Genomic DNA, 16,815 nt, shown 5'->3' with positions numbered 1-16,815 from the left:
CTCATCATCTTTGGTCTGTTTCATCTGCACAATGACACTTACATCTTGAAAACCTGAAGTTGTACTTGGGGTTTATGTACCATAGACATACACTTAGCTCCTTCCACATACCAGGCCCTGGAGATGCCTCAGGCAGTAAGATAAAGTCTCTTTCCTTTAAGGTTCTTACATTCTAGTGAAGAGACAGACACAAAAATAGTTAATTAGTATTACATAACATTCTAGCAAAAGATTAGTATGATTGTATTCTTCCCCAGCTGGCCTAGCCAGATAATGCATTAGGAAGGAGTTAGGAATCTTTGTAACCCTGTATAACCTTTTTTCAGTATATTTGTCTTACTGTTCTCGTGTTTGACTCAGCTTCCCTGTGTTAGCTCTTGACCAAGCTGTCTTCCAAAGTGTTGGGGGAAGAGAGGCAGAAAAATCCATGGGGCCTGACCTACCGAATCCGGTGCCCTGTTGTCCTCAGATATGAATGAAAGCAGAGCCCCTGTGTACCAGCATGTGCCTGTGGCTGCAGGCTGCCCAGACAGCAGTGAGTCCTACCTGTCATTGGCCATGGAAGTTGCTCTGATGGGGATGGGTCAACAGAGGGTGATGCCTGAAGGCCTCTACGCACAGGACAAGGTGTGCCGTAATGAGGAGCAGCTCCTGAGTCGACTCCAGGAGCTGCAGCTGGATGATGAGCTAGTGCAAACACTGCAGAAGCAGTGCATCTTACTCCTGGAAGGTAAGTAGAGAAGGGGCTATTGTCACTGAGTCTTAGGCCTGTGACTCTGGGTTCCCCTCTCTAACAGAGCACAGGTATAGCAACATTTTTAACGTTAAAGTATAGTGAAGGTTCTTATGGCTAGCAAACACATGTGGGATCCTAAGGCTCAAGTCCAGGCAGACAAATAAAAGCATACAGATAAATAACTGGCTGGCTTATCTTCTTCCTGCAGGAGGCCCCTTCAGCGGTCTGGGAGAAGTCATCCACCGAGAGAGTGTTCCCATGCATACCTTTGCCAAGTATTTGTTCTCAGCTCTGCTGCCTCATGATCCAGACCTGTCCTATAAATTAGCCTTACGTGCCATGAGGTGGGTAGCCCTTTCCTAGCCCAAATGCCTCCACTAAACCAGAAGTCTCAGATGTTCTTTTTCTTTGTTTATCTCACTTTCTTCTCTTTCACTCTTTCTCTATTCGATTGGACCTGCCATCAGCCTGCCCTAAAATGCTTCAGATATTTTCCTACGATCTAGGATTCCTATCTGGGATGCCTTGCTGGTGACGCACTTGCTCCCTGGCTGCATTCTCAGTGAACTGTCTGAGGAAGTCTCTGAATTTTTAACAGATATAGAGCACCCAAGGCCTGAGTCTCTTTGTTCTGGGCCCAGTTTGGCAGCTTCACAAGGGGTTTGAGCCTTTCCATACCTAACTGAGAAATGGTTCCCAGGCATAGGTCACCAGATACATCTGGGGAAGTAGAAGTAAGTCTTTCTATATCAAGACTTGAGAACAATGAGCTATGGGCATCCTGTTTCCAAACTAGAATAGGATCCTTGGTTCAGGCAGGTGGACCTCTAGGATGCAGCAGAACATACAGAAGAAGAATTTTAGTTAGGCTCTAAGGCTGAGAAAGCTCCTCAGCTCAACCAGAAAGGACTGCTGAGGATTACTTGGCATATATTTCTTATGCTTTTAAAAATAATCTTATGGTTTTTGAACTGTCTTTCAAATCCATTTGCAGTAAGAACTATTCATCTTGAGTTCTACAAGTGCCCAGGCACTCACCTCATATAAAGTACGGTACCATAGGTTTTAAAACCTTCAAAGTTCTTCATTAACCCTTTCCTGCCCAATTCCTCCCCAGCAAAGAACAAGCTGCTCTAAGGTGGCTCCAGATGGCAAGGGTCTGGGTGATAGCTTATGACTCTCCCTGGGTCTTCTAGGTTACCTGTTCTAGAAAACTCAACTTCTGCAGGCGACACTTCCCACCCTCACCATATGGTATCTGTGGTGCCCAGCCGTTACCCTCGCTGGTTCACGCTTGGACACTTGGAATCACAGCAGTGTGAACTGGCCTCCACCATGCTGACTGCTGCCAAAGGTGAGCATAGAAAGACCTAAGGCTCCAGCACCCCCAGTATGCCTGCCCAGAGAAGCTATCTGTCCTCCCCTAAGCACTTATAGTGATAGGGATCCTCACTTTGATTACTGCTATTAGAATGAACACCTGAGTCCAAGCCAAAGTTTTGCTGTAGTTACTAATTGTAGGACTCTGAGTACAGAGAATCAGATCATCTTTAAGGTAACTTCTAAATCTAACCTTCCATATGATAAAGTCACTTTACCTTTCTAAGCCTCTGCTTTAAAAATCTATAAAATGGGGGGCTTCCCTGGTGGCGCAGTGGTTGAGAGTCCGCCTGCCGATGCAGGGGACATGGGTTCGTGCCCCGGTCCGGGAAGATCCCACATGCCGCGGAGCGGCTGGGCCCATGAGCCATGGCCGCTGAGCCTGCGCGTCCAGAGCCTGTGCTCCGCAACGGGAGAGGCCACAACAGTGAGAGGCCCGCGTACCGCAAAAAAAAAAAAAAAAAAAAAAATCTATAAAATGGGGATCATTGTCAATGACCTGTCAGCTTCCCAGGGCCATTGGAAGATCTACTGAAGTGATGGAGCTCCAGATCTCTTTACAGATATGAGAGTTTATGATTTTTCTAGGGCCCCTGGTCAAAAGATAAGCAGTCCAGAGTGACTCAGGCTTTTAAGCTCACATACTTCATGTTAGTTATGTAGGTTTTATCACTAAGAGAAGTGAAAATAAGCCCCTGAGAAGTTATAATAAAATACTAGCTACCATGGACTATGAATATTTTTCCAATACCAGGAAACTACATGAGTTTTTAAAAGCACTTTTTAAATTTAAAATTACTTTATGTTGTGTCTTCTTATTGCAAAAAAAATGCATGCTCATTGTAGAAAAGATAAAAGATACAGATAAATCAATATAAAAATGATCAAAAAACCAATACAAAAATTAAACAAAATATGATCAGTCAGTTTACAGAAAAGAAGATACAGATGACTTTTAAACAATTAAAATGCCTGGCCTCACTGGAGAAATACAAATTAAAATTACCCTGAGATAACATTTTTCACAAATCTTATGGGCAAAAGTAATAAATTTGACAATAGTCATCCATGTCGGAAGTGGGGGTGGCAGTGGCCTGGCATGGAGTGCCTTTTCCAAGCAGGATAAGGATGACTGCAAATCCAGGATGCTCAATGACCTCAAGCACAAGAAATATGGAGAAAATTATACCAAGGCACATCATAATCAAATTGCTTAAAACCAGTGATAAAAGGGAAAATCTTACTTAAAAGCAACTAGAGGGAAAAAATACACATTACATAAAAAGGACAAAAGATAAGTATGAGAGCAGGTTTCTCATTAGAGGCAGTGTAAGCCAGAAGACAGTGGAGAAAAATCTTTAAAGTACTTTTTAAAAAAACTTTTGACCTAGAATTCTATACCAGTGAAAATATCTTTCAAAAACAAAGGTGAAATAAAAATCTTTTCCAGACAACCACAGTTGAATTAGAGATCAATAATAAAAAGATATATGGAAAATCCACCGAAGTTTTGGAAATTAAACCACACACTTCCATATAACTCATTGGACAAAGGGAAAATAACACAAGAAAATTAGAAAATATTTTAAACTGAATGAAAAAGCACAACATATAAAAATGTGTGGATTGGATCTAAAGCTTTACTTAGCAGGAAATTTTTAGCACTTAATACCTATATTTGAAAAGAAGAAAGGTTTCAAATCAGTGATCTCAGATTCTGCCTTAAGAAGCCAGAAAAGGAAGAGCAGATGAAACCTAAAGTAAGCAAAAGAAAAGAAATAATAGAGATTAGAACAGAAATCAATGAAATAAACTATAGAAAAACAGACAAAATCAATGAGACAAAAAGCTGTTTCTTTGAAAAGATAAATAAAATTGAAATCTTTGTCCAGACTGATCAAGAAAAAAATTACCAATATCAAGAATGGGAAAAGTGACATCACAACAAATTCTAAAGGCATTAAAATGTTAATAAGGGAATATTATGAATAACTTTATGCTATAAATTAAACAACATAATGAAATAGACTAATTTCTTCATAGACGCAAACTACCAAAGTTCACTCAAAAATAAATAAGAATTAGCTAGGTATATACCCAAAAGAATTGAAAACATGGACTTAAACAGATTATTTGTACACCAATATTAATAGCAGCACTATTCACAGTAGCCAAAAGTTGGAAATAACTCAGGTATCCGTGAACAGGTGAATGGATAAACAAAATGGAGCATATGCACACAACGGAATATTATTTAGCCATAAAAAGGAATGAAATTCTGATATATGCTACAATATGGGTGAGCCTTGGAAACATTATGCTAAGTGAAATAAACCAGACACAAAAAGACAAACATTGTATGATTCCACTTATATGAGTTACATAGAATAGCCACAGTGAAGAAATAGTATGCTAAGCTAGTGGTTGAACATTTGATGAGGAACAGGATATTTACATAGTTTCAAAGTATCTCTCTACAAATTTGGGATGATGAGAAAGTTCTGGAAATAGTGGTGATGGTTGCACAACAATGTGAATGTCTTTAATGTCACTGAATTGTAGCCTTAAATGGTTAAAATGGTAAATTTTATTATGTTTATTTTACCACAGTAAAAAGAAAAGAATTTCAAAGAAATTGAATTGGTAGTTAAAAACCTTTGAAAGAAAAGAAAGAAAATCCAGGACTAAATGGTAAATTCTACCAAACATTTAAGGAAAACATAACAATTCTGTATAAACTCTTGCAGAAAATTGAAGAGGAGGAAGTATTTGCCAGCTCAGTCTATAAAATCAGCATTATCTTCACACCAAAATCAGACAAAAAACTATTATAAAAAAGAAAAGTCAGAATAATATCTCTCATGAGCATAGGTGCAAAAAATCTTAATAAAAATTGTAACAGATTGAATCCAATAATGTATAAAAAAGGATAATATATTGTAATAAGTAGGGTTTACCCCCAAGAATGCAAGGCTGGTTTAACATTCAAAAATCAATCACTGTATTTCACCATACTAATAGAGTAAAAAAGAATACCCATATGATCATCTCAGTAATATGGAAAAAGAACCTGATAAAATCCAACATTTATTCCTAATAAAAACTGTTAAAACCCTCAACAAACTAGGAATAGAAGGGAACTTCTTCAACATGATAAAGGGCATCTATGATACAGCTACCCTTATACTTAATGGTAAAAGACTGAATGTTTTCTTCCTAACATCAAGAACAAGGCAAAGATGTTTACTTTCACCTCTTCTATTTCAATATTATACCGATGATTTTAGCCAGTACAATAAAACACTAAAAAGAAGTAAAAGCTATCCAGATTAGAAAGGAAGAAGTAAAACTGTCTTTATTCTCTGATGACATTGATTGTCTATGTAGAAAATCCTATGGAGTCTACAAAAAGCTATTAGAACTAATAATAGATTTAGCAATGTTTCAGGGTACAAGATCAATATACAAAAATCAATGGTATTTCAATATACCAGCAACAATCAGAAACTGAAATTTTTAAAATTATCATTATAACATCAAGAAAACATGAAATACTTGAGAATAAACCTAGCAAAATATGTACAAGAAAATCATACAATGAAGATCGTAAAACATTGCTGAGAGAAGTTAAAGAAAACCTAAATAAATGGGACATACTGCACTCATGGATTGGAAGACAGTATTATTAAGATGTTGATTCTCTACAATTTGATATATAGATTCAGTGCTATCCAAATCAAAATCCTAATAGGCTTTTTGGAGTAGAAATCGATAATCTGATTCTGAAATTCGTATGGAAATTCAAAGGACCTAGAGTAGCCAGAAACAACGTTGTGAAAGAAAAATAAAGGGGGACGACTAACACCACCTGATTTCAAGACTTATTATAAAGCTGTAGTAATCAGCAAAGGGTTATTGGTGTAAAGATACACAAATAGATCACTGAAAGAAAATAGAGTCCCAATACAGATCCACATATATGTGGCCAATCTATTTCAGTAAAGGGGCAAAACCAATTCAGTTGAAGAAAATGAAGGTCTTTCAACAAGTGGTAAAACATACACAAAAATTAGCTCATGATGGATCAAGGACCTAAATGTAAAAGCTAAAACTATAAAACTTTTAGAAGAAAACACAGGACAAAATCATTTTCATTTTTAGTTAGGCAAAGATTTCTTAAATACAACACTAAAAGCACAATCCATAAGAGAAAAAAATTGATAAATTCGACTTACCAAATTAAGAACTTCTGCTCTGTGAAAGTTACTATTGAGAATGAAAAGATAAGCCACAGAGGGGGAGAAATATTTGCAAATCACATATTTCATAAAGGACTTGCATCCAGAATATGTAAAGAACTCTCAAAACACAATAATAAGAAAATGAACAACCCATTTTTATTTTTTTTTTCATTTTAACATCTCTATTGGAGTATAATTGCTTTACAATGGTATGTTAGTTTCAGCTTCACAACAAAATGAATCAGTTATATATATACATATGTTCCCATATCTTTTCCCGCTTGCGTCTCCCTCCCTCCCACCCTCCCTATCCCACCCCTCCAGGCGGTCACAAAGCACCGAGCTGATCTCCCTGTGCTATGCGGCTGCTTCCCACTAGCTATCTACCTTACATTTGGTAGTGTATATATGTCCATGCCTCTCTCTGGCTTTGTCACAGTTTACCCTTCCCCCTCCCCATATCCTCAAGTCCATTCTCTAGTAAGTCTTTGTCTTTATTCCTGTTTCACCCCTAGGTTCTTCATGACATTTTTTTTTCTTAAATTCCATATATATGTGTTAGCATACGGTATTTGTCTCTCTCTTTCTGACTTACTTCACTCTGTATGACAGACTCTAGGTCTATCCACCTCATTACAGATAGCTCAATTTCGTTTCTTTTTATGGCTGAGTAATATTCCATTGTATATATGTGCCACATCTTCTTTATCCATTCATCCGATGACGGACACTTAGGTTCATTCCATCTCCGGGCTATTGTAAATAGAGCTGCAATGAACATTTTGGTACACAACTCTTTTTGAATTATGGTTTTCTCAGGGTATATGCCCAGTAGTGGGATTGCTGGGTCATATGGTAGTTCTATTTGTAGTTTTTTAAGGAACCTCCATACTGTTCTCCACAGTGGCTGTGTCAATTTACATTCCCACCAACAGTGTAAGAGGGTTCCCTTTTCTCCACACCCTCTCCAGCATTTATTGTTTCTAGATTTTTTGATGATGGCCATTCTGACTGGTGTGAGATGATATCTCATTGTAGTTTTGATATGCATTTCTCCAGTGATTAGTGATGTTGAGCATTCTTTCATGTGTTTGTTGGCAGTCCGTATATCTTCTTTGGAGAAATGTCTATTTAGGTCTTCTGCCCATTTTTGGATTGGATTGTTTTTTGTTATTAAGCTGCATGAGCTGCTTATAAATTTTGGAGATTAATCCTTTGTCAGTTGCTTCATTTGCAAATATTTTCTCCCATTCTGAGGGTTGTCTTTTGGTCTTGTTTATGGTTTCCTTTGCTGTGCAAAATCTGTTAAGTTTCATTAGGTCCCATTTGTTTATTTTTGGTTTTATTTCCATTTCTCTGGGAGGTGGGTCAAAAAGGACCTTGCTGTGATTTATGTCATAGAGTGTCCTGCCTATGTTTTCCTCTATGAGTTTGATAGTTTCTGGCCTTACATTTAGGTCTTTAATCCATTTTGAGCTTATTTTTGTGTATGGTGTCAGGGAGTGATCTAATCTCATACTTTTACATGTACCTGTCCAGTTTTCCCAGCACCACTTATTGAAGAGGCTGTCCTTTCTCCACTGTACATTCCTGCCTCCTTTATCAAAGATAAGGTGATCATATGTGTGTGGGTTTATCTCTGGGCTTTCTATCCTGTTCCATTGATCTATCTTTCTGTTTTTGTGCCAGAACCATACTGTCTTGATTACTGTAGCTTTGTAGTGTAGTCTGAGGTCAGGAAGCCTGATTCCTCCAGCTCTGTTTTTCGTTCTCAAGATTGCTTTGGCTTTTCGGGGTCTTTTGTGTTTCCACACAAATTGTGAAATTTTTTGTTCTAGTTCTGTGAAAAATGCCAGTGGTAGTTTGATAGGGATTGCATTGAATCTGTAGATTGCTTTGGGTAGTAGAGTCATTTTCACAATGTTGATTCTTCCAATCCAAGAACATGGTATATCTCTCCATCTATTTGTATCATCTTTAATTTCTTTCATCAGTGTCTTATAATTTTCTGCATACAGGTCTTTTGTCTCCTTAAGTAGGTTTATTCCTAGATATTTTATTATTTTTGTTGCAGTGGTAAATGGGAGTGTTTTCTTGATTTCACTTTCAGATTTTTCATCCTTAGTGTATAGGAATGCCAGAGATTTCGGTGCATTAATTTTAAATCCTGCTACTTTACCAAATTCATTGATTAGCTCTAGTAGTCTTCTGGTAGCATCTTTAGGATTCTCTATGTATAGTATCATGTCATCTGCAAAGAGTGACAGCTTTACTTCTTCTTTTCCGATTTGGATTCCTTTTATTTCCTTTTCTTCTCTGATTGCTGTGGCTAAAACTTCCAAAACTATGTTGAATAAGAATGGTGAGAGTGGGCAACCTTGTCTTGTTCCTGATCTTAGTGGAAATGCTTTCAGTTTTTCACCATTGAGGACGATGTTGGCTGTGGGTTTGTCATATATGGCCTTTATTATGTTGAGGAAAGTTCCCTCTATGCCTACTTTCTGCAGGGTTTTTATCATAAATAGGTGTTGAATTTTGTCAAAAGCTTTCTCTGCATCTATTGAGATGATCATATGGTTTTTCTCCTTCAATTTGTTAATATGGTGTATCACGTTGATTGATTTGCGTATATTGAAGAATCCTTGCATTCCTGGAATAAACCCCACTTGATCGTGGTGTATGATCCGTTTAATGTGCTGTTGGATTCTGTTTGCTAGTATTTTATTGAGGATTTTTGCATCTATGTTCATCAGTGATATTGGCCTGTAGTTTTCTTTCTTTGTGACATCCTTGTCTGGTTTTGGATTCAAGGTGATGGTGGCCTCGTAGAATGAGTTGGGGAGTGTTCCTCCCTCTGCTATATTTTGGAAGAGTTTGAGAAGGATAGGTGATAGCTCTTCTCTAAATGTTTGATAGAATTTGCCTGTGAAGCCATCTGGTCCTGGGCTTTTGTTTGTTGGAAGATTTTTAATCACAGTCTCAATTTCAGTGCTTGTGATTGGTCTGTTCATATTTTCTATTTCTTCCTGATTCAGTCTTGGCAGGTTGTGCCTTTCTAAGAATTTGTCCATTTCTTCCAGGTTGTCCATTTTATTGGCATAGAATTGCTTGTAGTAATCTCTCATGATCTTTTGTATTTCTGTAGTGTCAGTTGTTACTTCTCCTTTTTCATTTCTAATTCTATTGCTTTCAGTCTTCTGCCTTTTTTTCTTTATGAGTTGGCTAGTGGTTTACCAATTTTGTTTATCTTCTCAAAGAACCAGCTTTTAGTTTTATTGATCTTTGCTATCATTTCCTTCATTTCTTTTTCATTTATTTCTGATCTGATCTTTATGATTTTTCCTTCTGCTAACTTTGGGGGTTTTTTTGCTGTTGTTCTTCTTTCTCTAATTGCTTTAGGTGCAAGGTTAGGTTGTTTATTTGAGATGTTTCCTGTTTCTTAAGGTAGGATTGTATTGCTATAAACTTCCCTCTTAGAACTGCTTTTGCTGCATCCCATAGATTTGGAGTCGTCGTGTCTCCATTGTCATTTGTTTCTAGGTATTTTTTTATTTTCTCTTTGATTTCTTCAGTGATCACTTCGTTATTAAGTAGTGTATTGTTTAGCCTCCATATGTTTGGATTTTTTACAGATCTTTTCCTGTAATTGATATCTAGTCTCATAGCCTTGTGGTCGGAAAAGATACTTGATACAATTTCAATTTTCTTAAATTTACCAAGGCTTGATTTGTGACCCAAGATATGATCTATCCTGGAGAATGTTCCATGAGCACTTGAGAAAAATGTGTATTCTGTTGTTTTTGGATGGAATGTCCTATAAATATCAATTAAGTCCATCTTGTTTAATGTATCATTTAAAGCTTGTGTTTCCTTATTTATTTTCATTTTGGATGATCTGTCCATTGGTGAAAGTGGGGTGTTAAAGTTCCCTACTATGAATGTGTTACTGTCGATTTCCCCTTTTATGGCTGTTAGTATTTGCCTTATGTATTGAGGTGATCCTCTGTTGGGTGCATAAATATTTACAATTATTATATCTTCTTGGATCGATCCCTTGATCATTATGTAGTGTCCTTCTTTGTCTCTTCTAATAGTCTTTATTTTAAAGTCTGTTTTGTCTGATATGAGAATTGCTACTCCAGCTTTCTTTTGGTTTCCATTTGCATGAAATACCTTTTTCCATCCCCTTACTTTCAGTCTGTACGTGTCTCTAGGTCTGAAGTGGGTCTCTTGTAGACAGCAAATATATGCGTCTTGTTTTTGTATCCATTCAGCCAGTCTATGTCTTTTGGTTGGAGCATTTAGTCCATTGACATTTAAGGTAATTATCGATATGTATGTTCCCATTCCCATTTTCTTAATTGTTTTGGGTTCGTTATTGTAGGTCTTTTCCTTCTTTTGTGTTTCTTGTCTAGAGAAGTTCCTTTAGCAGTTGTTGTAGAGCTGGTTTGGTGGTGCTGAACTCTCTCAGCTTTTGCTTGTCTGTAAAGGTTTTAATTTCTCCATCAAATCTGAATGAGATCCTTGCTGGGTAGAGTAATCTTGGTTGCAGGTTTTTCTCCTTCATCACTTTCAATATGTCCTGCCACTCCCTTCTGGCTTGCAGAGTTTCTGCTGAAAGATCAGCTGTTAACCTTATGGGGATTCCCTTGTGTGTTATTTGTTGTTTTTCCCTTGCTGCTTTTAATATGCTTTCTTTGTATTTAATTTTTGACAGTTTGATTAATATGTCTTGGCATATTTCTCCTTGGATTTATCCTGTATGGAACTCTCTGTGCTTCCTGGACTTGATTAAGTATTTCCTTTCCCGTATTAGGGAAGTTTTCAATTATAATCTCTTCAAATATTTTCTCAGTCCCTTTCTTTTTCTCTTCTTCTTCTGGAACCCCTATAATTCGAATGTTGGTGCGTTTAATGTTGTCCCAGAGGTGTCTGAGACTGTCCTCAGTTCTTTTCATTCTTTTTTCTTTATTCTGCTCTGCATTAGTTATTTCCACTATTTTATCTTCCAGGTCACTTATCCATTCTTCTGACTCAGTTATTCTGCTATTGATCCCATCTAGAGTATTTTTCATTTCATTTATTGTGTTGTTCATCATTGTTTGTTTCATCTTTAGTTCTTCTAGGTCCTTGTTAACTGTTTCTTGCATTTTGTCTATTCTATTTCCAAGATTTTGGATCATCTTTACTATCATTATTCTGAATTCTTTTTCAGGTAGACTGCCTATTTCCTCTTCATTTGTTAGGTCTGGTGGGTTTTTATCTTGCTCCTTCATCTGCGGTGTGTTTTTCTGTCTTTTCATTTTGCTTATCTTACCCTGTTTGGGGTCTCCTTTTTGCAGGCTGAAGGTTCGTAGTTCCTGTTGTTTTTAGTGTCTGTCCCCAGTGACTAAGGTTGGTTAAGTGGGTTGTGTAGGCTTCCTGGTGGAGGGTACTAGTGCCTGTGTTCTTGTGGATGAGGCTGGATCTTGTCTTTCTGGTGGGCAGGTCCACGTCTGGTGGTGTGTTTGGGGGTGTCTGTAGACTTATTATGATTTTGGGCAGCCTCTCTGCTAATGGGTGGGGTTGTGTTCCTGTCTTGCTAGTTGTTTGGCATAGGATGTCCAGCACTGTAGCTTGCTGGTCGTTGAGTGAAGCTGGGTGCTGGCGTTGAGATGGAGATCTCTGGGAGATTTTTGTCGTTTGATATTATGTGGAGCTGGGAGGTCTCTTGTGGACCAGTGTTTTGAAGTTGGGTCTCCCACCTCAGAGGCACAGCACTAACTCCTGGCTGCAGCACCAAGAGCCTTTCATCCACAGGGCTCAGAAGAAAAGGGAGAAAAAGTAGAAAGAATTAGTAGAAGTAGAAAGAAAGGAGGGAGGGAGCAAGGAAGGAAGGAGGGAAGGAAGAAAAGAAGAAAGAAGATAAAGTAAAATAAAATAAAGTAAGATAAAATATATGAAGTTATTAAAATAAAAAAATAATTAAGAGGAAAAAAAACCAAGAAAACGGATGGATAGAACACAACAAATGGTGGAAGCAAAGCTATACAGACAAAATCTCACACAGAAGCATACACATACACACTCAGAAAAAGAGGAAAAGAGGAAAAAATCATAAATCTTGCTCTCAAAGTCCACCTCCTTAATTTGGGATGGTTCGTTGTCTATTCATGTATTCCACAGATGCAGGGTACATCAAGTTGATTGTGGATATTTAATCCACTGCTTCTGAGGCTGCTGGGAGAGATTTCCCTTTCTCTTCTTTGTTCTCACAGCTCCCAGGGGCTCAGCTTTGGATTTGGCCCCGCCTGTGCGTGTAGGTCCCCGGAGGGCGTCTGTTCTTTGCTCAGACAGGACGGGGTTAAAGGAGCCGCTGATTCGAAGGCTCTGGCTCACTCAGGCCGGGGGGGTAGGGAGGGTCACGGAGTGTAGGGCGAGCCTGCGGCGGCAGAGGCCGGAGTGACATTGCGCCAGCCTGAGGCGCGCCGTGCGTTCTCCCGGGGGAGTTGTCCCTGGATCACGGGACCCTGGCAGTGGCGGGCTGCACAGGCTCCCCGGAAGGGGGGTGTGGATAGTGACCTGTGTTCGCACACAGGCTTCTTGATGGCAGCAGCAGCGGCCTTAGCGTCTCATGTCTGTCTCTGGGGTCCGCACTTTTAGCCGCAGCTCGCGCCCGTCTCTGGAGCTCCTTTAAGCAGCGTTCTTAATCCCCTCTCCTCGCGCACCAGGAAATAAAGAGGGAAGAAAAAGTCTCCTGCCTCTTCGCAGGTCCAGACTTTTCCCTGGACTCCCTCCCGGCCAGCCGCGGTGCACTAACGCCCTGCAGGCTGTGTTCACGCCGCCAACCCCAGTCCTCTCCCGGCGCTCCGACTGAAGCCCGAGCCTCAGCTCCCAGCCCCGCCCGCCCCGGCGGGTGAGCAGCCAAGCCTCTCGGGCTGGTGAGTGCCGGTCGGCACCGATCCTCTGTGCGGGAATCTCTCCGCTTTGCCCTCCACACCCCTGTTGCTGTGCTCTCTTCCGCGGCTCCGAAGCTCCCCCCGCTCCGCCACTCGCAGTCTCCGCCCGCGAAGGGGCTTCCTAGCGTGTGGACACTTTTCCTCCTTCACAGCTCTCTCCCGCTGGTGCAGGACCCGTCCCTATCCTTTTGTCTCTGTTTATTCTTTTTTCTTTTGCCCTACCCAGGTACGTGGGGGGGGGGGTTTCTTGCCTTTTGGGAGGTCTGAGGTCATCTGCCAGCATTCAGTAGGTGTTCTGTAGGAGTTGTTCCACGTGTAGATGTATTTCTGGTGTATCTGTGGGAAGGAAGGTGATCTCTGCGTCTTACTCTTCCGCCATCTTCCCCGGAAGTCCTCAGCAACCCATTTTTTTAAATGGAAAAATATCTGAACAGACACTCCACCAAAGAAGATATTCTGCTGGGAAGTAAGCACATGAACATGCTCAATATCATTAGTCCTTAGGGAAATGCAAATTAAAACCACAATAAGAGAAAGGCTAAAATTTAAAAAACAAAAAGCAGCTGTGGTGAAGACTGTAGGAAAAACTGGCAAGGATGAAGAGCAACTGGAGCTCTTGTACATTGCAGGTAGAAACGTAAGTTGTACAACCACTTTGGTAAACCATTTGGCAGTTTCTTAAAAAGTTAAATAGACACCTATGCATATGATCCTTCCATTCCACTCATAGGTATTACCCAAAAGAAATGAAAGCATATATCCTTACAAAGACTTCAACATGAACGTTCATAGTAGCTTTATTTTTAACCAAAAACTGGAAACAATCTAAATATCCATCAGCAGATGAACGGATAAAAACTGTGATATAAGCATACAGTAAAATACTACTCAGTAATGAAAAGGAACGAACTAGTAATACATACTACAACATGGATGAATCTCAAAATGACTATGCTGAGTGAAAGAAGCCAGACCAAAGGAAAAACAGTGCCTATTGTATTATTCCATTTGTGTAAAATTCTAGAAATGCACACTATGGTGACAGAAAGATGATCAGCAGTTTCCTGAGAATGGGAGCTGGGACAGGTTAGGATGGAAGGGAAGAAGGCATTACCAAGGGTCCCAAGGAAACTTTGGGGCAATGGATATGTCATCAGTAACAGGTCAAGTCACAATCATATATTACCTAACAGGAAGGAATAAGAATTCAGTATCACTTCTTTTATATTACACCAAAAATACAAACCTTCATCTAATCATGAGGAAACATTGGGCATACCCATATTGAAGGACATTCTACAAAATAACCAGTCTAATCTGCAAAGGTGTCAAGGTTATGAATGTCAAGGGAAGACTCAGGAATTTTTCCAAATTGTCAAAGACTGAAGAGACATGACAAACTAAACATAACACACGATCTTGTATAAAATCTTTATATGTGTTTATACAAGATCACGTGTTGCATTAAGTTTGTCATGTCTCCTTTGGTGGTAGTAATATGTCAATATACATTTCCTGATTTTGATAGTTATGTGGCAGGTATGTAGAAGAGTGTCCTTGTTTGCCAGAAATAGACTGCAGAGTCCAAGGAGTGATTGTGTATCAAATCAGTTACTTTCAAATGGTTCGGGGGCAAGAAAATTATGATGCTTGTAGTATTCTTGAAACTTCTCTTTGAGTTTTAAATTATTTCAAAATCAAAGAAAACATTTTGATAAAACATTGTGTTTGCAAAGGTGTAGAGTGGGAGTATAGATTGATAATCCTTTGTGGAGGGCAGTTTGGCATATCTATCAAAATTACAATGTACATGTCCTTTGACCCAGCAATTTCACTTCCAGGATTTTATCTTACAAATATATTTATACAAATGTGAAATGGTATTTGCACAAAGTTATTCACTCCAACATTGTTTGCAACTGCAAAATACTTGAAACATTCTAAATAGCCATCAATAGGAGACTGATTAAATATATTACTTTAGCTCCAAAAGCTCTTAACATGGAATTCCCAAACCTGAAAAACTTTGAAAATCCAAACTTTTTTCTAAGTTGACAGCAAAACCTGGCCTCAGCTGATATGAGGCATTAGTTGCTTCTCAGCACTGTTACCAGTCACAGACGTCTCTGCTGTTCACTAATATTGTTTGCCTTTTTCCTTTAGATGGTTGTTATTTTGTCAGTTTGAGTTTAATTGCCCTGTAAAAAGTGCCCAGAAAATTGAAGATACTCCTGTGGGTAAGAATAAGAAGCAAAGGAAGCATCTGTCATTAACAATAGCACAGAAAATAGAGTTAGTGCAAAGTTTGATCAGGTATGTCTATGAGACATCTTACTAAAGAATAAGGTATGGGAATTAACACCACATATGACTTGAAATAATAGAAGGACAAAGAGTTGAAGTTTTACAGGGACAACAATGACCAGAACTAATGAAGAATAGAAATTTTTCAGACGGCAAAAAATGAAGATATTGACACGACCATGATTGAATGGATTCAACAATGAAGCAATGTGAATATGCCACTGACTGGTTTGTTGTTCATGAAACAAGCTAGATTATGCCATGGAAGACTGAACCTTTATGGTGAGTATAGAATATCAGAAGATTGGCTGCATGGGACTTCACTGGCTGTCCAGTGGCTAAGACTCCGCATGCCCAATGCAGGGGGGCCAGGTTCGATCCCTGGTCAGGGAACTAGATCCCACATGCAGCAACTAAAGATCCCGCATGCTGCAGCAAAGATCCCTCATGCCGCAACTAAGACCCAGTGCAGCAAAATACGTAAATAATTTTTTTTTTTCTAAAAGAAAAGGATATTGGCTGCAGAAATTTCAGAAGCATCATGGTATAAAATATCTGGACAACTATGATAAAATAGCTTCTTTTCATGAAGAAGATGAAAATTATATTGACAGTTTGTTAAGGTAATTTTTAATGAAAACCTTAGTCTCAAATATGTATATACGGTGGATGAAACAGCTTTGTTCTGTTCTGTTTTCTTAAAAAAAAATAATTAACAATGATTGATGAGCAAACAAGAGGTTTTAAGGACTCTAAGGACAGGTTGAAAGTTCTGGGATGTGCCAATGCAGCAGACAGGTAAAGCTAGAAAAAGCCAACATCCACAATGGTTCAAAGTCATTCAGGGAATTCCCTGGCAGTCCAGTGGTTAGGACTCCGTGCTTTCATTGCCATGGGCCCAGGTTCGATCCCTGGTCAGGGAACTAAGATCACACAAGCTGTGCGACAGAGCCAAAAAAAAAAAAAAATTGTTCACGATTTATTTATTAGTATATAAACAAAAAAGCATGGGTAATCAAAGAGATAATTTCTACCTGGCTTAATAATCTGTACCAATGGCATGAGCTTATTGCACACAAGCTGGAATGGAAGAAAACTGTACTCATTCCTGGACCATGTTCCACACACATGCCTCATGAACTTCTTGTGACCAAGAAATTTTACTCCCAGGGAAGAGCAAATATAAATATTTATTTGTTTTCATACTAGATACTTG

At 38.9% G+C, this 16,815-nt stretch overlaps 1 protein-coding gene across 1 annotated transcript in view; it reads left to right on the top strand.

Annotated features, from left to right (window-relative positions):
* The window catches only part of ZSWIM5 (zinc finger SWIM-type containing 5), a 262,543-nt gene that overhangs the window by 227,730 nt on the left and 17,998 nt on the right, over positions 1-16,815 (top strand). Inside the window, exons 9-11 of the mRNA XM_067725917.1 lie at positions 470-730; positions 945-1,080; positions 1,933-2,090. Coding sequence (XP_067582018.1) covers positions 470-730; positions 945-1,080; positions 1,933-2,090 — 555 coding nt within the window. The remainder of the gene's footprint in view (positions 1-469; positions 731-944; positions 1,081-1,932; positions 2,091-16,815) is intronic.

Source organism: Pseudorca crassidens, chromosome 2 (assembly GCF_039906515.1).
Source record: "Pseudorca crassidens isolate mPseCra1 chromosome 2, mPseCra1.hap1, whole genome shotgun sequence".
In the NCBI taxonomy this organism is placed as follows: domain Eukaryota; kingdom Metazoa; phylum Chordata; class Mammalia; order Artiodactyla; family Delphinidae; genus Pseudorca; species Pseudorca crassidens.
The sequence above is the reverse complement of the archived record's forward strand: the minus strand, read 5'-3'. Positions and strand labels throughout refer to the sequence as shown.